The sequence below is a fragment of the Acomys minous genome (assembly GCF_964271855.1).
Source record: "Acomys minous genome assembly, chromosome: 4".
NCBI lineage: Eukaryota > Metazoa > Chordata > Mammalia > Rodentia > Muridae > Acomys > Acomys minous.
In genome coordinates this window covers 114,972,989-114,999,337 of record NC_140486.1, presented here as the reverse complement: position 1 = coordinate 114,999,337, position 26,349 = coordinate 114,972,989, and the positions used below count along the sequence as shown (strand labels likewise).

Below are 26,349 nucleotides of genomic sequence, written 5' to 3'. Positions count from 1 at the left end.
GAGAGTTCCAGAATGCAGAGAATGCAGGGCCTCCAGGCCCGAGCACCTTCCTCTTTAGTGGCAGGAAAGGGAAAGCTGGGGGCTTGAAGGCTGCCCCTCCCATCATGTGATACCTACATGGACTTGATTAGGATCCATGCTAGGTGTAGAATTCAGATAAAATTCCTGGGCACACATTAAGTTCTAAATGACAGCAACGGGCTGAACGGTACACAGAGACCTGCCCTTGGAGGAGGTTCCATCTGGGATCCAAGATACAGAGTGTTGTCATGAGCTGGTGTGACACATGGCTTGTGCAGATTGCTGTTGTGAGGGGCTGCACTCAGGGGATAATGGCTTAGGCCACCTTGGATGCTAGCCACCGAAATACCCTTCCCCAGCACTCATTAATGTTTAGCCCAGACAGCAGATAGATTCAGACATACATGTTAAAGAAATGGTTAGACCATTCCAAAATGACTATGGCTTTCCCTGTGGCATGGGTGACCAACTCCAGGGCCTTGTGCACGCTGAACTAACAGCCTGCCATCTCCTATGTCTCCAGCCCGAGGCAACTTTTTAAGAAAAGAGGAAATCTGGAGCTCAGTCTTCTTGGGCAAGGTTTGAGGAACCAGACAGCTCTCTGCTTACCCTTGAAATTAGAGGTGAGCTGAGATGAACAGGAGACAATACACTGGTGACATGGGGGGAAATGTAGAGATGTGGGGGATAAGGACTGGCGTAGCTCGGATGTAGGGTACCCCATGGTTCATATATTGAAGGTTTGGTCCCAGTGTGGTGATGGACCTCAATGAGTTGGCGCTTAGTGGGAGCTTTGCAGGTCACTGGGGACATGCCTTTGGAAAGGAAAAAGACATTCTCTTGGGGCCCAGTGTGTTCTCACTATAGCTTGGGGGTAGAGGGCTGGCTCGGTGGTTAAGAGTGCTCCCTGCTCTTCTAGAGGATCCGAGTTTGGTTCTCAGCACCTACATCCAGGTGGCTCACAACCAGTTGTAACCCCAGCTCCAGGGGATCCAATGGCCTTTTCTGCTTGTGCCAGCACACATGGCACATACTGGCATGTATTCACACAGAACACACACACACACATACACACACACACACACACACACACACACACACACACATACACACACACACACACACATGCACACACGCACATATGCACATAGATTCACACTTTTTAAAGTCTGTCTCTGACTCCTGTGTCTCCTGACTGCTCCCTGCTCTCCTGTCTGGTGAAATGGTCTCTCCTCACAGATGGTCCCACCGTTACAAGCACCCACTAGAAGATGATGCTGGCACCATGTCCTTGAACTCTGCAGAGCCAGAGTTAGGTAAACCTATTTTCTTTATCTGTAGCCTGGCTGCCTAGCATATATCATCACAGTGACAAAACTACAGTAACCTAAACTGCAGTTAGTTCTTGATTGAGGGCACTGGTCACTACAGTGATAAGGATCGCAAACTTGCCATCTGAGAAGTCACAGTGTTGTGTCTGAGAGGCACCACTGGGCATGGCCCTAACTCAGTGGAGGGGCCTAAGGCAATTATTTCACAGCTAATCTTGTGTCCCGTGCTTATGTTGTGTAACTTGAGGACCTCAAGGGTCAAAGGAGGGTCCACCCTCTGTATCCAGTGGCTTGGCCTGAGGGTTGGATAGCAGCCTTGTAGCTTCTGTATTGGTTGGTTCTTTTCTAGAGCTAAGCTTGCCCCATGGGTGTCTCACGAGTCTGCTTTCCTCCTTGGAATACTACTCAGGTCTTTTTTTTTTTTTTTAGCATATGTGCTCCCAAAGCAAGCACCTACTCAAGTACATTAAAGAAATGTTTTTCAATTTTCTTCTTGCAGACTGATGGTTATTTACCCTCTAATCTCTTTTGCTTTTGACTAAGACTTAATATCAAAATGTGAGGCTGAGAGGTCCTGTGCAGAGAGAGGAAACATTACCGCGAAGATGTGCCTGGCTGTCCCTCTCCTCCCGTTTGGATTTCTCTGTGTCAGCGAGCCACGGTACACTGACTTCCGATCAAAAGGGCCACCTTCTATGCCTTTGGGAAAAAAGCAGAGAGGCACTTAACTAACCAGAGACTTAGCCCAATTGAGTTCTTGTCTACCTCAGACATTCGGCAGCACCATAGCTATGGACATGTCCTCTGGTGAGAAGGTTTCATACTGTGACGCACTTGGCAAGGAGTGCCCAGTGGTTGCATCCAGTGGTTGTCTGAATGCCTGTACGTCTTTTTGTTTGTTTGTTTGTTTGTTTGTTTTGGTTTTTGTTTTTCAAGACAAGGTTTCTCTGTGTAGCCTTGGCTGTCCTGGACTCACTTTGTAGACCAGGCTGGCCTCGAACTCACAGAGATCCACCTGCCTCTGCCTCCCAAGTGCTGGGATTAAAGGAGTGCGCCACCACCAACCACCTGGTGCCTGTACCTCTTTTAAGAGTCAGGGCCACTGAGAAAGGAGTCAGGCCAGTAGGAAAGGATGAGGCCAAGAAAAGGGATGGGGCCATGAACAGGAGGCGGGGCCATCAGGAAAGGGAGGGATGGGGCCAGTGAGAAAGGGGGCGGGGCCAATGTTTTTAGGTCATTGGAAACTGAATTTGCATCCTTCTCCTGTGGCCCCCGAAGAGGGTTTAGGACACTAGCTAGGGTCAGTGGCACATGCATCTTGTGCCATGTAATTTTATGACAGAAAAATGGGCTCATGGTGCTGCTGCTTTGATCCTCAGGGCAGAAGACTTTTAGGCCTGTGGCTGCTGAGTTGGGGGTCTTGGCCTCCATCCTTAACCAACTGTTTGTGTCTAGAAGAAGGGTTTAGTAAAAAACCTACACCTTCATGGTCCAGGTGGGAATCTTTCGACTTGGAGGGAAGTGTAGTTGGCTCATAGCACTCCAGCGTGCGGTCTCTCCAGACCCATACTCAGTGATGTGCTACACACTGGGCCTGCTCCCCTTCCCTCCCTATCCCCTCCTCTCCCCTGCCCTTCCCCTCCCCTTCTCTGTCCCTCCTCCATCACATACTCCCACCCCCTCGATGTGCTACCCAAGTGCATGGGGGAAGGCCAGCTTGACCCTCTGCAATTGTAAGCCCAAATAAGCCTTCCTTTCTTTGAGTCACTCACCAGGAATTTTCACAATGATAGGAAAAGTAACAGGTGCACTTCTATGTGCTCAGGACTAAGCTGATGTCTTCTAGTGACCTGATGTCCCATGCTCTCTGTGGGACCATTTATATGGAAACCATGGATATATTAGCACCACCCGCACTGCCTGCCCTTGCTTAAGGCCACCATGCATTGGTCTGAGAGTGGCCATAGTGGCCCTTCTGGGTGTTCTTTGGAGACAGGGCCTAGGGCGGGTTCCATAGACTAGGGAAGAGTGTACTGAGCCCACCTGGCTGTTTCTCAGCAGTAAGGAAGCAGGAAGGAGAGCAGGTGGCCCTTACCTTGAGGGCTGGGTGAATATGTCCTTCTCAGGAGACTGGGCATAGCCGTTGCCTAGGAAGAAGAGAACATCCTTGGGCATTACGCCCTGATGTATAATTCGAACTAATTTGGAACTAATTTTTATTCTGACTTTTTATCAAGGTCACCTGTTTTCCATTCTCTGCCAGTTGTCAGACTCTTAACAATACAGGAATGCATACTGTCTGTAAATTATGCACCAGCGCCTATGTGGGCGAGATACCAGGGAGCTGCCTGCTTTGGGTGGTGTGTTGGAAAGAGTACAGGGCCCTGGGTTCAGACTGCAGTGCTGTTTCTTGACTAGCACATGCTATGAACTCATCCCCTGTGAAGGCCAGTGCCACCCTTTGTAAAACACAGAGTCATGGCTGTAAATCCCGCTCCCTACATTGTTGTTTGCCACTCCCTCCTTTCCCAAGCGACCGGCTCTCTACAACGTGGTAAGAAATTCGTTTGGCCTTTTCGGGAGTGGAGAGACCAAATAGCCCAGTTGCCACAGAAAACTTTCCCAGTGTCTGGGACCCTCCAGTGTGTCTAGCACAAGCTCCTGCAGAGAGAGCTTGGAGCCTGTAGGCTGGGCTTTGGAGGACTCCCAGGATTCCTATGCATGTCAGGACCCAGGGCCCAGTCAGGACTCTGCAGTTTATTCTCACACATTTGGCCTTGACCAGCCACCCACCGCCTGAGCCTCAGTTCATGTGTCGATATCACAAGGTGTCACTGCTCACCTAACCAGGTTCTATAACACAGCTGAGCAGCGGACAGAAAAAAACAGTATTTGGAATTCGTTAGCTGACAGGCGGCTGGACTTGCCCTATAGTTTCCTGTGGGTAGCTGGGCCAGGATGGGCAGGGCCTGGAGCAGACCTGGGGACAGCACCCCAATCCTGTTCCTACTATCTCTTAGACACATGGACCTTCTCCCCCAGGGCCTGTCTTTCACTCACACCCCATCTGAGTGTCTTCCCTGGGCTGTTCTCTTCCTTGGGCCATTTCCCTGTACAGCGACTTCTGTGTGTTTTCACTCCCAGTAACCAGCAAGGGTGTCTCTCAGAGGACAGGCGACAGGCTGCTGTGCCTGAGCTGGGTGGAGAAGTATCTGGGAACACATATGGTTCTAGAAAGGCCCTTAATGAAGACTGATGTGTGTGGAGGGATAAAAGGCCCAGTTATGTTGCCCCTGAGTAGGATAACTGGGGTGTGACATCCCTGTCCCCAGAGTTGCTTAAAGAACTGAGCCAGGGAACCTAGGTGTACTGGAAAGAAGTTCCTAATCTTTCTGGGCTCTCTGGGCTCTTCCTGTTGCATGCTGCCATGACACACACGCCCCCATCTATATGTCTTCCAGGCACTGTTGGCCTGTCCAGTCACCTTCAGCACACTCCCCAGCACTTGCTCGTCTTCGGGAGTCACCTTGGAAGATGGTGATACCTCGAGAACCTTGGCTTGGTCCTCAGAGTCTGTAGGTGGATCCTTTGGGATCCTGTCAAGTCTCTCAGTAACTCGAGGAAGAAAGATCTGGAGACCAAAGAAGAAATATGTGTTATTACCATCTCTCTGAACCACGATACCCAGATGTAAGTCAAGCAGGGCTGGTGCAATGCAGGACAGTGGTTCCCGTAGAGACTGGTCAAGTATTCGGGGATAGAGCAACGCCCCCCCCTTTCTCCCCCTTCCCTCCCGCTGCCCCAACTACCACCTGGGGTTCTAGACAAAGCTGTGGCTTTTTGTTTCAGATACCAACAAGCAGTTTCTTGCCATAGTATGAACTTAAGGTCACATGGGGCATACTTACATGTGAAAGTCAGCTTTGTGTTTTTGTTCTTTGCTTTTGTTTTTATCTCACTAGACAGTAAGGATTTAACCACTAACCTCTGGCTCTGATGACCATTCTTTATTTTTGGGGGTTGGTTTTTTTGTTTTTGTTTTGTTTTGGTTTTTGTTTTTTTGAGACAGGCTTTCTCTGTCTATGTAGCTTTGGTTGTCCTAGACTCACTTTGTAGACCAGGCTGGCCTCGAACTCACAGCGATCTGCCTGCCTCTGCCTCCCGAGTGCTGGGATTAAAGGCGTGCGTCACCACGCCTGGCTCTGATGATCATTCTTCATTCTTCTACCCTGATCCCCCCAGCGTCACTCTTTCTGAAGTCTCTGAGTAGACTTGGGGAAGGACGCTGGGTTCTGTTCACCACTGTAAGGCCAGGTCCAGTGGCACAAGCCTTTCTTTCAGTTGTTCTAGCCACACCCACCTCAAAATGGCATCACCAGGAGGGGCTTGACCACCCACAGCTGGAGTTCCACATAGGGAGCGTGTATGCACGACGTGTGCAGGCATTGACACCTTGGGTGTCATTCCTCAGATTCTATCCATAGTTTATTTAATTCCTTATTTATTTATTGTTTTTTGGGATTTTGTTTGTTTGTTTGTTTAGGTTTTTTGGTTTGTTCGTTTTGAGACAGGGTGTCACTGTGTAGCCCTGGCTGTCCTGGAACTCACTCTGTAGACTAGGCTGGCCTCAAACTCAGAAATCTGCCTGCCTCTGCCTCTTGAGTGCTGGGATTAAAAGTGAGCACCAGCACTGCCTGACTATTGATTGATTGATTGACTGAGATAGGGTCTCTTACTACCCCAGAATTTGCCAAGTAGATTGGCAAGTAGACTTGCTGGCTGGAGTGGCTGGCCAGCAAGTTCCAGGGCTCTGTCTTCCTGTCCCTGCCTCCTCAGCCCTGGGATTATAGTGTGCACCAGCACCACCATGCCTGGTTCTCTCTCTCTCTCTCTCTCTCTCTCTCTCTCTCTCTCTCCTCCCTCCCTCCCTCTCCCATCTCTTCCTTTGTTTCGTTTCTATTTTTTTTTTTTTTACAAGCTCTGGGGATTGAACTCAGGCCTTTATGCTTGTGTGTCAGGCACTTTATAGATTTCCTATCTTCCCAGCCTATAAGGAGTTTTCCTCAGTAATACATAACTAAAAAGCTCCTGCAGGGGTTCTAGTGCACCTACTGGCTGTGGGAAACATGCTTAGTAGCATCAGGAAAATCAACATTTTTACCCCATAGGATTCTGGGAGGTCCTGGGGGGGCACTGTGGGCTACTGAGGGGGCTCTGGGGGCACTGTGGGCTACTAAGGAGATGCTGTGGGTTCCCGGGATGTCCTTGGGGGGCACTGTGAGCTACTGGGTGGGGTCACAAACTTGGTGTTCCATGCCTCCACACTACTCACCGGGATGTTTGACTTTCTCCGAGGCTTTCCTGAGGGTTTCACTGTGAGTCCTGCTGCCCTCAGAGCCGCAATCCTGGACTCAATGTCTGAGACCTAGAAAAGAGAGGACAGATGACGGACATGACAGAAGACAGACAGGCAGATGCCACTCAGCATCCCATCTCAGATCATAGAGATCACCAGCTCAGAATTTCAACCACAGCTGGTCCTGGGGTATCCTCGCCTTTCCTGCCTTGTCAGACTCTCTCAGGATGTCTCGGGGTGCTGTGCACTTTCTGGAGAGGCAACTGGAAGGCTGGCCCCCACTTGTAGGATGATGTGTATGCGGGGGTCAGCTCGGACCAATCCTGACCTGGCCACTCCTTCTTGCCACCACCACAGCCACCTTTGCCCTGTTGTCACCTCCTTGGCTACTCTTCCCACAGAAGCCAGAAGCAGCATCTAAATGTGGAAACCAAGCTAGTTGCTCCCTCCATTTCTTTTTTATCATGGAAGGTATGGACTGAGCTCAGGGCCTTGCACTTGCTAAGCACAGGCTGCACCGTTGGCTGACGCTACTAGTCTGAGTTTATCTCTGTGGCCCCCAGGGTTCTCCCGGAACCTTCCTCTCCATTTTCCTATTACTGGGTTTGCTTTTGGGGGTTTCAATGCCAATCCAGGAACTTACTAGGCTTGACACTACCCCCCAGAGTCTTTGTATGTTCTGTTCTCTCTGTGTGGGACTCCTAACAGTTCTCAACTTGTGGGTCACAGCACTCAAAGGGGTCATGACCCCCAGGTTGAGAACCCAAGACTACACACCAGTAGCAACATTTACAGGCATTAATAAGAAATTCTATGGTTGGGGTCACCCATAAGGAACTGTATTAAAAGGTCTCAGTGTCAGGAAGGTGGAGGACCACTGCCACAGGGCTTCGATGCTGGATTCTCCCAGCATCACTCCCATCCCCCTCTTTAAGCAACCCTCTACCCCGGGCGCTCTGTGGATAAGCCTCCACATTGCCCTCATAACTATTTCATGGTGGAGTACTTTTGTTTGTTTTCTTGGACTGTTACGGGAAGAGACACATTCCCACAAAGAATCTAAGTTCCACAGAGGCAGGAGTTCGGGGTCAGGTCTTCACAGCTGTTCCCTGTGTGACCTACCCATGCCAGCTACATGTTAGAAGGGAACTCTTGAAGAAAAGGCCTAGGCCTGCCTCATTCCTTGGCTGTGAGTGGTGGCTGGCCCATACCTCCTTTCCTTGGACACTGGCAACCATTTGTTGATGAGGGCTGGGACACTGGGTTCAGACCTCTTTTCTTTTTCTTTTTCTTTTTCTTTTTTTTTTTAAATTTTATATAATTAATTTATTCATATTACATCTAAATTGTTATCCCATCCCTTATATTCTCCCATTCTTTCCTCCCTCCTGGTTTCACCCAATTCCCCCTCCCCTATGTCTGTGACTGAGGGGGACCTCCTCCACCACTATATGGTCACAGCCTATCAAGTCTCATCTTGGTAGCCTGCTTATCCTTTCTCTGAGGGCCTCAAGGCCTCCCCACCAAGGGGGAAGTGCAGACCTCTTTTCTTTACAGGACGCCAGCTGTCCCTGGAAAGCCTATACATGCTGCTTGCCCTGGGACTGTATGCTGTTGATACATCTCTCCCCTAGACCCCAGCTCTGCTGTCATTGTTCACGAGGACCCTCTGCCAAGTCCAGTCATGAGCCCTGCTGTCCTAGCTTCTCCAGCCTGTGCCTAGGCTCAGCTCATGGGATGGGGACAATGACAATATGTGTTTTTTCTCATGACCGAAAAGCTTGCCCGCACTCCCCTGGTTGAGCAGGGAGTGGAAAGGTGGGAAGAACCCCCAAACTTCCACTCTGCCCCCATCCTGGCTGCCGGGAAGGCCTCTGTAAGCCTGTAGGTGGACTGTTGGGTTGTCATGCCTCTGACTGGGTCCCCTCACCAGGACACTGCCATCTTTGTGGAAATTTCACACAGGGGGTGTGGACTACCTCACTCTCAGCTTGCTGAACTTCAGAGGCCGTCATGGCCACTCTGTCTTCCATCTTAGACAGCTCCTCGTCTGTGCTCTTTGTGTGCCGAGTAGGGGTCCCAGGACCCTGAGGGCTCCTTTCTGGTGTCTCCATGTGGCCGGTGTCTGTGCACACCTAGGGACAAGAAGGGTGACACTGACCATCCATGAAACAGAGCACAAGCTGCAGGGTCAATGTTGAGCTCCCGTGGCTGGTCCCCACCCTCTTTACCTGTGTGGTCTTATCAAGCCTCGCCCCCAAAGCCTGCAGCTAGTTAGCTGCCCTCCGTGCAAGAGTAGATGGACCTGGGGTTGTCCCTCTTGCCCTGCCCTTTGCCTGGGACCGGAAGGGAGACCTCACCTCTGGGGACACCGCATGGAGGGTGTCTGGCTTGGCCTCATCTTCTGATGAACTGCTGGGATCACTGATGTTGCTGGTGAGCTCCTGCAGCCTCCTCCGGAGTGTCTCCTCCTCCACATCGGCGACACTGGGGTGTGGTTCCACAGCTGGTTCCTGACAGGGCCAGACAGTGGCTCAGAGGCAGCCTTGGGAGGAGCACCAGCCTCAGAGGACTCCAGCACCCATCACCATGTAAGACCCACTCTTTGCCAGCCTTCCCCATCTTCAAAAGTGTTTATGGGGTGAAATACGCATTCAAGACTTATCATCTTCACTATTTTAAGGCCTACGGTTTCTCATCGGGCACCCAGCACTGCCGTCTCCCACGGCACAGAACGTTCCCCTCTTGCTAGTCTGAGACCCCGTCCCTATGGGACACGCACTCCCCTGTCTCTGAATCTGTCCTTCCTTGGCCTCCTTGTTTGGGCAGCATCACATGGTCTGTGGCTAGCTCCTTCCACTCAGTCTAAGTTTTCCAGGTTGACTCATGTTGTAGTACGGGCAGAACATTGTTCTTTTTTAAAGGATGACCCATCAGACCACAAGGTTTGAACAAGAAAAGACATTGAGCTTTTTCTTTTCTTTTTGTTTTTTTTCAAGACAGGGTTTCTCTATGTAGCCTTGACTGTCCTAGACTCACTTTTTAGACCAGGCTGGCCTCGAACTCACAGATATCCACCTGCCTCTGCCTCCCGAGTGCTGGGATTAAAGGCGTGCACCACTATGCCTGGCTTGACACTGCGCTTTCTTTAGGGGGAGTGCTCATAAGTAAAGGGCATTGGTTCTCTGAATTCTCCCTCTGTGAGACTGTGGTGTGCCACAACCGTGTTATCACAGCCCTAACTAGAAATTCTGTGTTCCCATGGGGTTTTGGGGTCTGTCCTGGACTTGCATAGCAATAGGAGCCCTCATATTTTCCACTTATTGGAAGTCCAGGGACAAGGTTGAGGTGTCACACTGTATCTTTATGTCAGTTTTGTAACAGGGACTAATCCCTCAAAGGCCAACAGCTGACCAACAATTTCAGAACATTGCTGACAGAAGAAAGAGAGGGTGGCAATGTGTAGTGACTCAGTGGCACAATCGTCATAGGTGAGTCTTTTTTTTTTTTTTTTAAAGTTCAGATCAAAGGAGGCAGCCTGCATGGGAGCCCATCTCTTTGTCTTAGATGAGATTTTAAGGACCTAGAATATCTATTCTCTCTGGCTGGTTAAGAAAAAAGTCCAAGAAAGCCCACATGCATGTCTCAGGCTGGCTTTGAACGCCAGACCAGAGGCCATTTCTTTGCTGCCCGACCGAAGCTACTCTCTGATATCATGAACTTTGGCCACAGGTCCTGTAAGTGAAATTATGACTTCAAGTGAAGTCGGATCATGAAGGGATGGAAAGGAACTGCCAAGAATGATGTGACCACTGGGGGCTGGGCTGCTGCTCAGTTATCCCCAGGATGCATTTGACTTAGGCATGGGGAAGGGGTCTGAGAGTCACGAGTTTCTTCAATGATTTTGTACAGGCTGGATGCTCGCCCAGTTTCAGCACCCTTGGTGTCTACATCTGGCTGAGGATTCATCTCCCAGCAGTGTATGGGGCACCTACCCATACTGCATCACCTTATTATTGGCCACGGATGGCTTCATGTGGATGGGCTATACAGGAGACCTTATCTACCCATCCTTTGTGGGTGCACTGTGCACCTACCAGCTGCAAGATCTCTGAGATGCTTGCCCTGAAGCTATTAGTTGGGACTTCAACTTCCTACAATGGAAGGCTGTGGGCTGATCTTGCATGGCCCAGGGTGTTACCTGCGCTGAGGGTGGCAGGGCTGCATTCTCCAGATGGACCAGCTGGTGCTCCACAGTTGGCTTGCTCTTGTTCAACTCCAAGATCTGCCGCAGAGCAGGAGGAGGTAACAGTGGTCTGGTTACATCGGGGGTCCTCACTGTGACTCCCACCAGCACAAGTGTCCTCCTTATCTAAAGCCCCATGTCCAGCTAAGGCCACTACCTATGACATGGCCCCAGAGGTTAACTGTGAAACAGCCCCTTTCTGACACCAAGGGTGCTGGAACCAAGAGAGAAATGGTTAGGGGTGAGAAGGGGTGAGAAACCCAGCCGGACAAGGTGGCTGAAAGCAGTGACCGTGTCTGTCACTGGGCAGCTCCTGGTCATCTAATGCACAGGAAAATGCATTAAGCAGGGCACGGTGACCAAAGTCATTAGGTAGCAAGAGCCCTGGGTCACTTGTGTCCCGAAGCACAACTTTTTAATTCTTTGAGTCACCGAACTCTGAGTCAGCCAGTCTATTAGCTCCCAGACAGAGCCTGGAAAATCAATTCCTCTTCGCTCTGCTTTCTGGCTGGCAGCCTCTCGGTCCCACGTTATCTCATTTACTGCTCGCCTGGCCCTGATGAAAGGGAAATGACACTTCCAGGGGTGGGAAGCTGCCATTCTTGTCAGGTAATTACAGGAGCACTAAATGAACACCACACACTGGAAATGTCAACGCAAGTGTCTTTGAGCCCTCTGCCCATGCTCTCCCTCTGAGGGCAGCCATGATTCGGGGTGCGTACGGCTTGCCCCATTTGGTGTTTGTTGCGGTGGCACTGATCAATATCCTCAGTAAGTGCTCAGAGGCTTTGTCTACTTGCCCATGAGGCATAGGTAGGGGCGTGGAGAGAGGAAATGCCAACGTCAACTCAGTGCCAATACTGTCCTTGTGAATCCTACATGGCGTGAAGGAGACCGGACGTCGCCAAGGAGGCTAGGATGCTGGCGCTGAAGAGGAAGGCAGAGGCTGGGAGGGGCCAGCAGAGTCACAGAGAGGGCAGTTGCCTCAGTGGGTTCAGTGTGGCTTTCTGATGAGGCCTTGGCTGCAGCTAGGCCCTGTGGAGAAGTGGGGACCACCAGGCCACTGAGACACACACACAAGGGACACAGCCACTTCCAGCTTCTGCCTGGTGTCTGGAGCCCCTGGTACTTTGCAGACAAGCCCACAACACAAAGGGTCTCCCGAGGGACCACAGTTTCAAGGAGGGCTGGGGTCTGGCCCCATGTTTGCCAAGATGGAGGCAAACACTGGAGGACGACAAGCTGCCTCATTTTCACTGTGGAAAAGAAAAGACCTGAGTGTGGCAGGGACACTGTATCCATCCTCACTTGAGAGGCTGAGGCAGGAGGATGGCAAGCCTAAGAGCAGCCTGAGCTACACAGGGAGAGCCTGCCTCACGGATCCAAGGGCTGGGGCTGTGTGTGAGTTAGTTTTAGAGAGCATGCTCGAGGCCCTGGGTTTCATCTCCAGTTACATGTATGTAAACCATTACAGCAGGTTAAATAAGTCCAGTTCAGGCTCAGAAGTCAAATGTCACCAGCCCCCGCAGGAAGGAGCAGACTGAGTGTGGCCCAAGCCTTGCTCGAACACAGAAATCTATCGCTTGTTCTTCTCCACCTAAGACAATACAGAATGCAGGGCGGTCTTGTGAGGGGCTCTGCTTTCAATCTTGGTGAGCATATAATCAAAATTAATTATAATTATGTGTATCATCACAGAAGAACCAGGTGGTAATTATATCTTAAATTTCTTTTTAGAGACAGATTCTGGTTGTGATCATTTGTTATTGTTGTTGTTGTGAGCCTAGCGTTTAACAGCTGAGTCATCTCTCCAGCCCTAGAGACAGATTCTGGTTACTGAGCCTTTGGTGGCTTTGAACTTGAGACCTTTCTACTGTCTCTCAAATCATGATTCGCCACCATGCATAGCTCTTCCTCTCTCTTCTCCTTTCCTCTCCTCTCCTCTCCTCTCCTCTTCTCTTCTCTTCTCTTTTCCTTTCCTCCACCCCCCTTCATTTTGAGGAACTGCCATATTAAGTAGTCAGCTTTGTGTTATACAAATTCACTTCAGCAAAGCATATACATTGACACACCCCTATGATACAGGCAATTTTATGTCTAGGGCCGAAAGTTTCAATTTCTCTAAAGTGACTTGGCGAGAAAGAGGAAAAACAAAAACAAAAACAAAAATAATACACCCAGAGAAGCACGAAGATGCAGTTCTCTCACACCCCATCACCTGAGTTCCAGGCACAGCCCGGGCCCTTCGCTTGGCATGCTGGGAGGCCACCCTGGGGCCCTGGAGACTGTCTTCATCAGAGGTGTCCACATCAGCCAGGTACTGTGAGGGGAGGTGTTTGCCCTGGACATCGTCTATGCCTTTGGAGAAAGACGGGGTTTGAGTTAGAGTGAAGAGTCAAGAACCGGAACAGGTTTGCCCCGGGCGAGGTGAAGCTAGCCATAGCCATGCTCCGTTAGGGGCCACAGACCCATGGTCACACACACACACAACTCCGGGAAACAGGCCCGGGCCAGCCTGGATGGGGCAGATGTAAGATGATCTGAAAGTCTAAATTGAAAATGCTGCCATATTCCACATGTGTGTAGGATGTGGGGCCCTGGGCGGCGTTTCCACCAATGAAGGTGGTTTTCCAAACCCTCCACGCATACTCCTGTGGTCACTGCTGGCCATTTTTCATTCACAGAGCTTTGTGGGTAAGAGTCCTTTGTAGAGTGAATGAGCCCTAGTGAGAGGTGACCCTATCATACTGTGTCCTCACCAACAATTACCCACCACCTCTGATTGGCCCGTATAGTACTTTGCACAAGAACAGAAAGACCAGGAAGGAGGTATGGTGACCTGCCTCCAGAAAGTTCAGGGCACACTACATGCTCTGTGTCTGATGCTCAGCAGGTCCCACCCTGCATTATAAATCCTGTCTAGAAACTGCCTGCGTCACATTATGCCCCTTCCAACACAGTGTGGGAGACCCTGTACCAAGGATACTACACTCCAAACCCAGCCCATACTCTGACCCCCTGTGAGTTGTATGTTGCTTTAAGATGCTAAGTTGGTCACATTTGTCAACAAATGTGACCATCTCATTGAGTCCCTAGAACTTTGAGGTGAGCTAGACATCCATGCTTGTCCTAGCGCAATGAGGGGCAGGGAAGCCATATGACCTGGTGGCACACCACAGCATCATGTCCGTGCTCCATCAAAAGAAGAGCTGGCCAGACTCTGACATTCCTTACGAACCATCTTCACTTTGATAGCCACGCCCCCTCCCTCCCTCCCCATCTAGGAGATGCTGTGTGAGAAAACAGTGATTGCCGCTGCCTGGGTTCCAATCTTGAAACCTCCAAAATATGAGGGCCTTTGCTTGGCATTGCTAGGTCTCTTCTGGCTTGCCTCTGCCACACGCTCCAGGGTCAAGCCATCTTGCCTCGGGGGGGGGGGGGGTGAGGGGGGGTGGGGTGGGGGTGGTGGTGGTGGTGGTGGTGGAGGTGAGGTGGGGGGTATAAAGTCTTATCACTAGACAGGCTTATTTACGCATAGTTTTGGGAACAAGTGGAACCCCGACTCTATCCCCCAAGTCCCCAAGTCCCTAATCACTGCAAGGGACACGAGTTTACAGGCCCTAAAGACCAATAACAAGGAGGCAGGGGCGGACAGGTCTCTCTGAAGCAGCTGCACAGGGCTGGTGGAAGGCGCACTGCTGTCATGGCCTCATTTGCTCTAATTAAATCTGTGCCTAATTTAACCGCTGAACTCAGCACACCAGCCCCATTGGGCACAGGAAGAGGCATCCTTGGGGACTTCACTTGGATATAATTTATAGAGCCAGTTTCTTCCTCTTGCTCCTTGTCTCCTGATGGGCCTGCTCTGCTGATCTCCCAGTATATGGCTTTGACCTGGGGGGTGGGGCAGGGGATGTGCTGTAGACATTTTGAGGGAATTAACAGGTCTCTACCCTATACCAGTGGCAGTGGACTGGGGACAGCCTACCCACTTTTCCTGATATTTCTAGGTATCACAGGAAGCACTGAGCCCAGGGAGGAAGAGGTCTATGGGGTTTGCTGAAGGACAGCCACACTGAAAGAATTAGTCCGTCTGTCTATGTAAATGACAGGGAGGGGCTGGCTTCTCTGGGAAGCCTCCTCCCTACCCAGTGTCCCTCTGAAGGAGGCTAGCTATAGTCCTACCTACCAGGCATGGTTGTGGTCCCCAGGGTCTTCTTGCCGGATGCTCCGGGCGGGTCCAGGTCAGCGTGAGCATCCTCTCCAGAGGGTAAAGGGCTATATAGGTGCTCTTCTGGACCAGGGTGATACCCCACAGCCCCTACACCAGTCTCCTCCAGGCCCTCAGGCTCCAGAGAGGTGGTTTCCTCGGAGTAAGGCTCACCTGAGAGGGACTGAGCACATGGGTTGTCAGCTTTGGCTGCTCCAATGCTACTGACTAAACACTAGGCAGCCATCTGCTGTCCCTATGCTAATCATCTCTGTCTTCCAACACCTGCCAAGAGCATTTACTGCCCATCTGCTTCATGTCTGTGACACTGGGGTTCCCTGGGACATTGCACAGGCATCATGCAGGAGGCAGGAAATATTTCTGATCAGTCAGGGGCCCAGGCTCACTCAGGCTAAAGCCTTGAAGACACTCCTGCGAAGATATTTTACTTCTTTCTTGGGAGAGAGGACATGGCTCCTGTGTCTACTTTAGCAATCCCTGATGGTCAGAGGTCAAAGGGTGGAGGTGAAGTTTCCTGAGTAGCCTGCCCTTGGGCTGAGGGGTCTGTATGGTTCCACCATCCCCAAGAGATCTTGATATTGAGGACTCCTGGAGGCCACAGTCCTGGCATCTCTAGTCTGACCTTGGCTGGCACAGCATGAGTTCTGGGGGAGGAAGGGTTGGAGTAGCAGGGCCTATGGACCACAGTCTCCTTAGGGGCTGGGTCCTGTGGCCCCTGCTCTCTGTCCTCTCCTTCCACAGGGGTCAGAAGGCCCACCCCTACCCAGCTCAGGCCAGCAGTGCCTGAGAACAGTAGCTGTTGGAAGGTTCCTAACAAAATGACCTGCCACGGCCTTGTGCTCACAACTGTTTTTTACTGCCTGTGAGAGTGTTTTGTGCATGCCGGAGGACATTTTGAGGCTCTCATCTCAAAATCAACCCTGGAAGTCAGAAATGAGGGGATTAAGGTTTGAAAGAATTTCCAGTTACGGAGGTCATGTGGCTAAGGAGCAGCATGCAGTAAGAGCAGCATTTCCACTCATGAGACCAGCCTAGTTTGAGCAGTGACATACATGAGGCCCTGCTAAGGCACAGGCACTGTTCAGTGCTGGGTCCTGACGGGCTCCTTGGTGGATGTCACTGTCCATCCTGCCCTCCCGAGTCCTTATTTCAGGCTGAACACCAATTGTCACATTCCAGGCTCCTAACTCACTGGCCTGGCCTTAGGTTCCTCCCCACCCTGACCTCTCCAATGTAGAGATGCTGGCCTTGGTAAGATACGAAGTTTCTGAATCCTATGTTCCCACTCCCTGTCCCTAATTGTCCCCTTGTCAAGAGCGGATGTGAATACTTGACTATATGACACTGTGTCTCCAAGTGCAACCCCAACTGGGCCCCAAACACCTGCCCTTCAGCTCAGGTTCCTAAAAGGGGTGGGGTGGGGGATGGGCAGACCCCAGAGTGCACTGACCTGCAGGCTGTGTGCAGACTCAGGGACAGAGGACAGGTCCAGGGTGTGGCTGCAAGGCTGCAGGGAGTGGTCTGAGTCTCCCTCAAAGTCCCCATCATGGAAGGAGAGCAGGCGCTTTTTCTTTTCAAGTGTAAGCAAGACTGATCAGACCCTGCACTCAGCTCAGCACCGCCTCCCCCCCCCCCCCACCGACAGTGGGCAGCCTCCCCTGGGGACATCTATCTCTAGGTAGAAGCTGACCCAAAGGAGCCTTGAGGTGGCAATAGGGCCCAGGAGCCTACAGTGTCTACCCCATCAGAAGTGACATTGTACCCAGGGGCCTAGCTGAGCTATAGGGATAGAGTGTGCGTTCTTGGCTTGCCAGTTGCTGCTGAGCGTGGGAGCTGCTCGGGGCTTGAAGGCGCCACACACAGAGACTGTAGCTATATGTAGCTCACTGACTATGGGGTGGAAGTAGGTGACCACTCCTTTTTTTTTTTAAGATATATTAGCACTTCTTTACACCCCTCTCCCCCCACCCTAAATGTATGTTTTATTGTGGAATGTTCTAGACTTTAGCTGGGTTGCACTCTGTGAGCTCAGCAAATGTGTGACCTGGATCTTGTGCGAGAGATGACTGAGTGTTCTTGGCTCACACAGCTCAGATCTGATTCTACAGCCCTTTTCGCCTTCAAAGGGTTCAAGGCCAAAGTCCTCCTCCTCCCTCTGACTCACCATTGTCATCCTATCCTAAACCAGGGCACTGCAGGGCCTGTTGCCACCAACGAAAACAATTTTAAAGATAAATGAGAAGAGAAACAGCCAGCGAGTCTCATAATCTGAAAGGGGCAAGGGCTGCTTCCCCCTAGCTCCCTTGAGCCATCTGTATACAGGTGTGCCCTCTCACACACTCTGTCACAGCACCTGGGTGCCCTGGAACACCTGTCAGTCAGGACAGGCCTTGCAGTGGGATTTGTTCATCTCAACCTTCTGAAGTGAATGCTGGGTTCCCATGATTAGGAGGGAGGGGCTTAGGAAGGAGGGAGGGGCTTAAGGAGGAGGGAGGGGCTCAGGAGGGAGGGAGAGGCTTAGGAAAGAGGGAGCCCCATGCTCAGGGATGTGGAGCTACTGTGGACACAGAGGTTCCCAGATGGTATGGGATGGGAGCAGGGATGAATTGCGGGTCCTGAGGTATGAGAAGGCTGGGAAAGGGAGCTGGGAGGGATGAGGATGGACAGACCACCTATGGGATCTAGGGAGAGGCGGTGCCTGGGGAAGACTTACTTTGCTGTTGAGGGCCTGGGCCTGGGCCTCCGTGTTCGGGTCCCCATCCTCATCCGTCTGCTCACTGTCTCCACTCCTTTCTCCCAAGCTTGGTTCAGAGCCACCTGCAACGCACAGGTGCATGACTCCACCCACGGAGGGCCAGAATGGGAGACCACTTAATTGTCTCTCGATTCATTCTTCCACCCACCTGCCAACTAAGCCCCCCCCCCCGTGTGATGGTTTGAATGAGAATGCCCCCCCCCATAAGCTCATATATTTATACTTGGTCCCCAGTTGGTGGAATTGTTTGTGAAGGGTTAGGAGGTGTGGCCTTCATGGAGGTGTGTGTGTCACTGGGGTTGGGCTTTGAGGTTTCAAAAGGTCTGGGCTATTCTTCGTTTCTCTCTCTGCCTCTTGGTTGTGACTCAAGGTGTATGCTCTCAGCTGCTGTTCTAGCGCCAGGCCTGCCTGCTTGCCTACTGCCCTGGTGGCCATGGACTCTAACCCTCGGAAGCTGTGAGCTCCAAATAAACTCTTCTCAGTATAGAAAAGGAACTAAGACACCCCCCCCTCCCTCCCTTCCTCCCTTCCTCCTTCTCTTCTTCCTTTCTTCTATTTACATATCTATTTAGACAAGCACCTGGTTACCACCGTATGTCCACCCATCTTTCTTTCCTTTTCCTCTGTCTACCCACTGGCTCTGGTTTCTCAGGATGTGCCCTCGTTCACAGTGGCTTGGTCACTTTACAAACATTTTCTTTTTGTTTTTTGTTTTTTTTTGTTTTTTGTTTTTTGTTTTCAGAGACAGGGTCTCTCTGTGTAGCCTTGGCTATCCTGGACTCACTTTGTAGACCAGGCTGGCCTCGAACTCACAGCGATCCACCAGCCTCTGCCTTCCCAAGTGCTGGGATTAAAGGCGTGTGCCACCACACCTGGCTTACAAACATTTTCATCCTTCATCCTGCCTGTGGCTCTGCAGCCTATGAACGATCATTTGAGGGAAGTGCTTGAGGGACAGAGGGGACCTGCTTCCGGATCTTGTACTGCTGGGCTGCTGGGTCATGGGCCTGGGAGGCTCTCAGCTTGAATTTCTCCTTCCCCCTGCCACCCATGCGTGCTCAGGCTCAATGTGAGCCTGAGGAAAGCAAGGTGGGAAGAGGTACATAGCAGGGAGGCAGAACAGGAGGGGTCTGTGTCATCAGAAGCAAGCAAACATGCAGGCTTTGGCGGCATCAGCTGACTTCCTGGGCTGACATCAAAAGCTAAGCACCACCCCGCCCCCCATCCCCGTTTCAGATATGGCTTTGAACTTCTCTCTCCACTGAAGGCACAGGTCCCAGCCACACTAGTCACCTGCCTGATTAATCATGTCACACAAGTCCAAAGGGTTGTCCATGTTTCCACCACAGAGCAGGGATGTCCTAACCTCACTTGACTGGGAGAAAAGAAAAAACAAACAAAACAAAACAAAAATAGAAGACAGCTGATGACCCCACTATTGACAGGAAGTAAATGCTGCTGTCTGCCAGGAAAACCTGCATGGGAATATAGGGCTTTGGTAAGGAAGGCATGGCTGGGTACCTAGCAACAGGTAAGCATCCTTTCCTTTCTCACACCGAGGCTGCTCCCCAGGTCGAGCCTATGGAAGGCCCTGGAAACACTCTGAAGGTGTACAGTGACACCATGCTCAGGCTGGGTCAGTTCTCAGAACAGCAACTTTGCTCTTTAAGTTTTTTTTTGGTGTTTTTGTTTCCCTTTTTCTTTTAAGAAAGTCCCCTCCAGGAGGCTGGCGCCATGGCTCAGGCATGTTCACGCGAGGGTCTGAGTTCAGTTCCCCAAACCCACATTCGGTGGTGGTGCTGGGTTCAAAGGTACCTGTAACTCCAACTCCATTGCTCTAATGCTCTTCCCGAACATCCGTGGACCTGCACTCACGTGTACATCTCCACCGCCCCATGAGTAATTAAAACAAAATCTTAAAAAGAGTGAAAATGAAGGAAGTGCCCCCTCCTTCCTCGTGCTGGATCTTGTGCGGCTGGATCTGGTCTTGACAGCTGTGTGTACAGGAGGAGCCCAGCAGGGAAGAATAAAGCCTAGGGGTTAAGGAGTTGAGACCTGTCTCTGCTGGGTTGCTCAGAGTCCCTGCTAAGTGTTGGTTTTTTGTTATTATTGTTGTTGTCCCACAGCGCCCCCTCCTGGCCAATATGTTGGCAGGTTATTGCGGTCAGGACCTGTTACTTCCCATAGCTCTCAAGAGGGCTGCTTCTAAATGACAGACTCAGGGCGTAAACATGGTGTAAAATTTTACGGAAAGAAAAACAACAACAACCACCACCACCATCACCAAACAAACAAGCAAAACAAACCCACAGAAAAACAATGACTTCAAATATTGGGGATATTTACAGCAAGCTGGAACCCCAGGAGGCTGGGACATGACAGAGGGCTCCAGAGGCCTCCTTCTCACACAGATGCCAACTGACCACACTGCACCTCGGTTCTTCAACGTTAAAGCATGCCCAGAACATCCCCCACGCCGTTCTCCTCTTACCTTCACTCTGCAGCCGCCCACAGAGAGATCGGATCACTTTGGCACTCCCAAAACGCTTGAAGCGAGCTCTCACGTGCTGGTAGTACCACTCCACGGAGCCAATCTTCACAACTCTGCGTGGAGAGGAGCCTGAGGCAGCGTCTTCCCCATTCCCCAGTCAGCCCCACTGAAGGGACCACGAGGCTTAGACACCTCACCTGACCAAGTGACAGGGGTCGCAGAGCCAGCCCTGCTCTTCGGGGTGGACGTGGCTGCAGCTTTTGCAGACAAAGAGGCTGCACTCTAGACACTGCCTTCGGCTGTTGACAAGGATCCTGTAGGGCTGCAGGCAGCGGGCACAGTGGGTCTCATTCAGGTGGGCTGTATCTGACAGCAGCTCTCTCTTGGAACTTTCCTTTTTAATCTTGCCCTTCAGCTCCCTTGGGAAAACGCGGGAACAAGAAATAGTGAAACAGCTTGTTTCTACAACAGGTGTATGAGTGCAGGCCATGTGAATACACACAGAGGGGCAGCTCTGTATGCTGAGTGAAGAAAGGGAGCTCTGAGGCCTCCTGACCATTGGCTAGGCCACCATCTTGCCCTCTTCCTGGAGGGGACAAATAGGTTGAGCTTAATCATATATGATTTTGGTAGGCTACAGTCTGGAAGCTATGATTTCCACAGGAATGACACTTCCTTTAAGCATTTCTGTGGCATTTATGATTGAACCCTGTGCCCTCACTTGTGAATAACAGGATCCTGCGGGCCAGGCCAGCTGACATTTCCTCAGCAAGTGGTTTTGGGTGTCTTCCAGCAAGCACCAAGCTGAGGCCCAGGACTGTTCCTGTAGAGCCTGACTTAGGTGCTAGGCTTGGAATGTCTCCAGATAGGAGCCACCATGCACCCGGAAGTCCCAGGAGAAACGTGTTTGGAGAGACTATCGGGTTTGAAAAAAACACAGCTTCCTGGTGAGCCTGCCAAAGGGAGCCAAGCGCAACCAGCTGCAACTGACTGGAAAACGGACCCCAGATCCCAGTGAACATACCTACACTGTTCTAACTTTCGCCAAATATCTGCCAAATGTAAATTTCAAAAATATGTATTTATTTTTTTTAGTTTTAGATGGGATAACAGTAGTCTGTCCTTAATGATGAAAATTAGCGAGACGCTGGACCCACTGTCTCCTGAGGATTTTCAAGCTTCCCGCCTTGTTTGAGTTCTTGCCCTGACTTTCTTCAGTGGGGGAACAGTGCTGTGAAAGTCTAAGCCAAATTAATCCTTTCCTCCCAAGCTTCTTTTGTCATGTGTTTCATCAAGCAATAGTCACCCTAACTAAGACAAGTTGGTCCCAGGAGTAGGGTATTGCATTGCTGTGACAGACCTGGCCTTGATCGGAGGAAGACTATGGAAAGACTTTGGAACTAGAAGCCATGGGGTGTTGAGAGCTCAGTGACCTGCTCTGTAGGAGCCTGGAAGATAAGAAATGCAGAAAATGGTGGCCTGGCTTGTGAAGTTTCAGAGGGAAGTTCAAAGGCTATCAGGGGCTGGGGGCATTTGTTATCTTGAATTAAGATGCTGCAGTTCCGGTTAACTGGAGCTGAAGAATCAGCTATGGTGAACAAGATACCGGAACTACTGAAGGGCAACCTTGGCTTTGCTGGGATAATTGATGCTGGTCAGCTGGAGCGGATAAGGTAGAGGCGATTGAGAAGAGACCAGCATTGTTGAGGCAAAAATCTTCCGGGAAGTGTATCCTCAGATTTAGCACACAAAAGCTGTGCTCCAGCGGTAGCCGGCAGCTGACAGTTTACCTTGCACTGGCAGCTGACCTTGGTAGTAGCGGAAGAGTCATCCAGGTGGTATTGGTTTTGAAGGCATGAAGGGGCCATGGAAAGCTTGGTATTGTGAGAGGCTAGCGGAGGCCATTGGTGAAGGAGCAGCTTCAGGAGCAGCTGAGGGCCCAAGATGGAAGGGATCCTAGCCTGGCACCAAGAAGCGGCAATTGGCGAAAGTGCAGCCCAGTTGCAGCGGAAAGCCCAGCACCCCAGTTGCATGGGATGACCACCAAGGACAGCAGCAGCAGAGGAGCCATCCAGAGCCCAGAAGACAAGCGGTGTGTGTGCTGCAGAAGGCGGAGCTGTAAAAATGACCTCTTGGAGGATCCAGAAGATCATGAGGTGAGTCCCAGATAAGTGAACATTGAGTTATTTACACTTTTCAGAGTTTAGTTTTGCTTTGTTCAGATTGTGACTGTGCCCTGGTTCTCCCCTCTTGGAAGGGATTATAGTTAAGAGACTTTAAAAGACTGGATCTTAAAAGAGACTGGCTATTTTAAAGACACCAGTTTTTCTTTTAAGCATTGGACTTTTTAAAGATTGTGGGACTTTAAAAGTTTCAGAATGTTTATACTGTAATGTTGATATTAATGTGTAATCTTGGGGAAGAACAAAAAAAAAAAAAGGAAAGGTTATGGCTTAACAATGTTGTGTTTGTCAAGTTGAGAAAGGTTAATTGTGCTGGCTAGTTTTATGTCAACTTGACACAAGCTATAGTATTATCTGAAAGGAGGGAACCCTAAGACTCATGTGATGCTTTGAAAACCAAGAAAATGTGGGCGAACAGTAGGCAGAAACTTGGAGCAATATTGTTATCCATTCATAGCACAGTGTGGATAAAGCCACACGCACAAGACACCTTGCCTAGAACAGAGCCACAGAGGAATGCCCAGCCTCCTCCAGGGAAACTATGGGCCACCTCTCTCCCTGGACACCCCCCTAATCTCCCTTCTAATGGGAATTAGAGTCCTGGCGGACAGCACAACAGAAAGGAAGCAGGCAGCAACCAGAATGTGAAGAGAGCCTGGGTTGGGGGAGGGGCTGGAAACAGATGTATTTCAGGTGTTGAATTAACTGGGTACTAGGAAGAGAGGACCAAGGAGATGCAGTGCTGTGTGGTCAGGAGACACCTTCCAGCTGCTGGGTACATCACCTGAGCTGGAGCATCATCTGGGGGCACGTGTAAAGAGATTCCCCACTCTAGAGATTTCCAAGTTACTCGCTCTCTCCTGGGATGCCAAGGGAAGTGATGAGATGATGGAGAGGAGAGGGAAGATGAAGGCAACCCACAGGGAACAAGCCTGCAGCGGAGGAGGAGCCCATGCTGGGGAGTAGAGACAGATCAGGACGGTAGAATGTGGATCCCGTGGATCCCGTGTGTCTCTATAGCATGGGCAGTGAGAGTCAGGCTGGTGGACTCTGTCGGGAGGGGAGGGAAAGGGAGGGGAGGGGAGAAGGAGCCTGCTCTCAAGGAGGCTTAGTGTCTCTGGGGAGAGGATGGGAATGAAGTAAAGAACACCTTCTCAGACAGGGAGGACCGAGGAGGGAGGAGCCAGGAGTCAGCTCTATGGGCTGTGATAGGCAGAACGCAGGCAAGAAGAGACAACGATGTGAAGAGTGACAGGGAGAAGCAAGGGGGTGTGTGTGTGGGGGTGTGGGGTTGTGGGGTCTACCCTGTAGCCACACCCGAGGACATGCCTTTTTGGGGCCACAGCTAAGGCCCAATAGTGGGAGGGGAGGGAGGTCCTCCACCTGCTAGTACTTGTGTCCGGATGTTAGGGTGATGGGTTCTGGTATCCCCGTGGTCCTTAGAGCACACCCCTCAGGCAGATGTGAGGTAGTGAGCAGCCAAGGCACTGACTAGCAAGGATGCAGGGCTGGTGTGGGAAGCTGCAGTATGTGGGTACCTGGCTGAGAGCTTCATGGTAGACACTGTCCACATCCCGTCACCCAGCCAGTGGACCGTGTATGGGTGTCTAGGTTGTCTGTGTACCACATGCATGCCTGGGTGCCCATGGAGGCCAGAAGAGGGCATTGGATCCCCTGGAACTGGAGTTCCAGATGGTGGTGAGCCATCACATAGGTGATGGGGATGGAATCCAGTTCATCTGCAAGAGCAGCAAGGGCTCTCAAACTGCTCAGCCACCTCTCCAGCCCCTTTGGGTGAGTTTTAAATGAGCCGTGTCTCACACTGACAGGTCTTTCTCGGGTTATCTCAGGAATTCCTGTGTATTTGCCGAGATCTAAACTCCACACTACCACCTATTTGCCTTTCTGGGAAGGTTAGCAGGTCTAATATTTGACTAGTGGGCTGCACCCTTTGGACAGGATGTGTCATTTAAGCTTACTTCAGTTACTCCCTTCCCAGGGACCTGAGTCACCGAGGCTGGGGATGCATCAGCTGGCTGCACGGGACCATCCAGGCATTCTCACCACAGCCTCAGCTGACCATTGGACCACACCCGCGGAGGAGGAGACAACAGGAGAACTTTAAATAGATTTAGGGCCTGAAGCAAGGCTGGAGTGCAGGCTCTCATTCTGGCTGCGGTTTCCGTCTTTGTACACAGCAGTGGGCCCCTCAGGTCCAGGAAGGGGGTGTCCCGGGAGGGAGGGGCTAACAGGTGGAGACCTAACTGGGTGTTCCTCCAAGGTTTGCTTTGGCAATACTCTGTTTGTATAGCATAAAAATAATATGCGATTACATTTTCTGTACTTTTTAAAGCTTTTTAAGGACCCATGACACGTGTAAAGATGGGATGTATGGAAGATAAGAGACGCTTCTCTGGAATTCTCTCTCCATTTAGGAAAATGGGACAAGGGAACCTTAATGCGAAGGTCAGAGGGCTATAGCCAGGAAACTGATTGTGGAAGGTGATGGGATTAAGCATATATCTCCTTCTACAACAAGCTCCAAAAGGGAGAGAGAGAGAAAAAGAGAGAGAGAGAGAGAGAGAGAGAGAGAGAGAGAGAGAGAGAGAGAGAGAGCGCTGTGTGGGGTGTGTATGTGTGTGTGGTATGTGTATATGTGAAGTGTGTGTGTATGTGTGTGTGTGTATGTGGAGTATGTATGTGTGTGTGTATGTGGAATGTGTGTGTGTGTGTGGTATGTGTATATGTGAAGTGTGTGTGTGGGGGGTATATGTGTGTGTGTGTCTGTGTGTGTCTGTGTGTGTGTGTGTGTGACAGAAAACCGAGCCGGGCATCCTATAATCCCACTACTGGGAAGCCTGAAGCAGAAGGATCCTGAGTTTGAGGCTAGTCTGAGCTACATGTCAAGACCATCAGAAGTAAAGGAAGGGTGAGGAAGAGCAGGAGGAATGGAAAAGGAAGAGGAGGGGAGGAGGAAGAAGGAAGGAAAAAGGAGGGGGAAGAAGGGGAAAACCAGTCACCAGATGCAATGGCTGGGACTTACTTGTAGAGAGGAACCTCTTACAACACTCTCTCCTCCCAGCTTTGGAAACTGGGGTCAGATGAGCCATGTCCCCAATTCCAAGACCTGCACTGCCAATCCCTAGATCCTAGAGGTCTTGCCCTTTGTTCCCTTCCTTTGTTCCTGTTCAGTCTTTGCTCAGGGTCTCCTCACGCCTCAATCCTTGGGACATCAGAGGGCCTGCTCACCATGGCTCAGCCAGACACTTACTCAAGTCTTTCTTCTTCTCGTCTCCTGAGGTCGAAGTCTCTCTGAACCACAGCCAACACGTGTTTAGCCTCCTCATCTGTGAGCTTGGAAAGGTCAAGCTTTTTCCCCATCTCTGCACCTCATCCAGGCCACACCTGGAAAGTCACAGACAGGGTCACAAGCAATCAACTCCAGGAAGCCCTGGGGCACCAAATAAGTCACAGAGTATGAGGCAGACCAGAGAAACACCCATGGATGTGCACTGGGCCAAATAAATGGCCTTTAAAAGAGATGAACGCTGTCTGGACACTAGGGCCATGTAATACATTTTGCAGAGTTAAATGAATGAAAGTAGGTAGATGAGGTATGAGGGAATTAGTCCTCACCCCTGGGGAATGCATATGGTTGCCCCTAGTCTTTCTACTGTGAGGTGAGTGCCAAGGGTTCCTTATTACTTTTGCTCTAAGTCCAGTTCAGCTCTGAGC

At 50.9% G+C, this 26,349-nt stretch overlaps 1 protein-coding gene across 5 annotated transcripts in view; it reads right to left on the bottom strand.

Annotated features, from left to right (window-relative positions):
- The window catches only part of MLPH (melanophilin), a 46,356-nt gene that overhangs the window by 3,661 nt on the left and 16,346 nt on the right, over window positions 1-26,349 (bottom strand). For 3 of the 5 annotated variants that reach the window (XR_014778526.1, XM_084778615.1, XM_084778614.1), the window contains 14 exons: window positions 25,886-26,019; window positions 20,629-20,850; window positions 20,432-20,544; window positions 17,899-18,002; window positions 16,636-16,755; window positions 15,144-15,348; window positions 13,173-13,312; window positions 10,910-10,993; window positions 9,069-9,221; window positions 8,688-8,843; window positions 6,685-6,777; window positions 4,837-4,983; window positions 3,448-3,499; window positions 1,951-2,051 (listed from right to left, as the gene is read on the bottom strand). Coding sequence is in view for 4 of the 5 variants with exons in the window: in XM_084778615.1 (XP_084634741.1) it covers window positions 1,951-2,051; window positions 3,448-3,499; window positions 4,837-4,983; window positions 6,685-6,777; window positions 8,688-8,843; window positions 9,069-9,221; window positions 10,910-10,993; window positions 13,173-13,312; window positions 15,144-15,348; window positions 16,636-16,755; window positions 17,899-18,002; window positions 20,432-20,544; window positions 20,629-20,850; window positions 25,886-25,995 (1,800 nt within the window). In the remaining variant the exon portion in view is untranslated. The remainder of the gene's footprint in view (window positions 1-1,950; window positions 2,052-3,447; window positions 3,500-4,836; window positions 4,984-6,684; window positions 6,778-8,687; window positions 8,844-9,068; window positions 9,222-10,909; window positions 10,994-13,172; window positions 13,313-15,143; window positions 15,349-16,635; window positions 16,756-17,898; window positions 18,003-20,431; window positions 20,545-20,628; window positions 20,851-25,885; window positions 26,020-26,349) is intronic. The other 2 variants (XM_084778616.1, XM_084778617.1) reach the window with 2 other exon arrangements.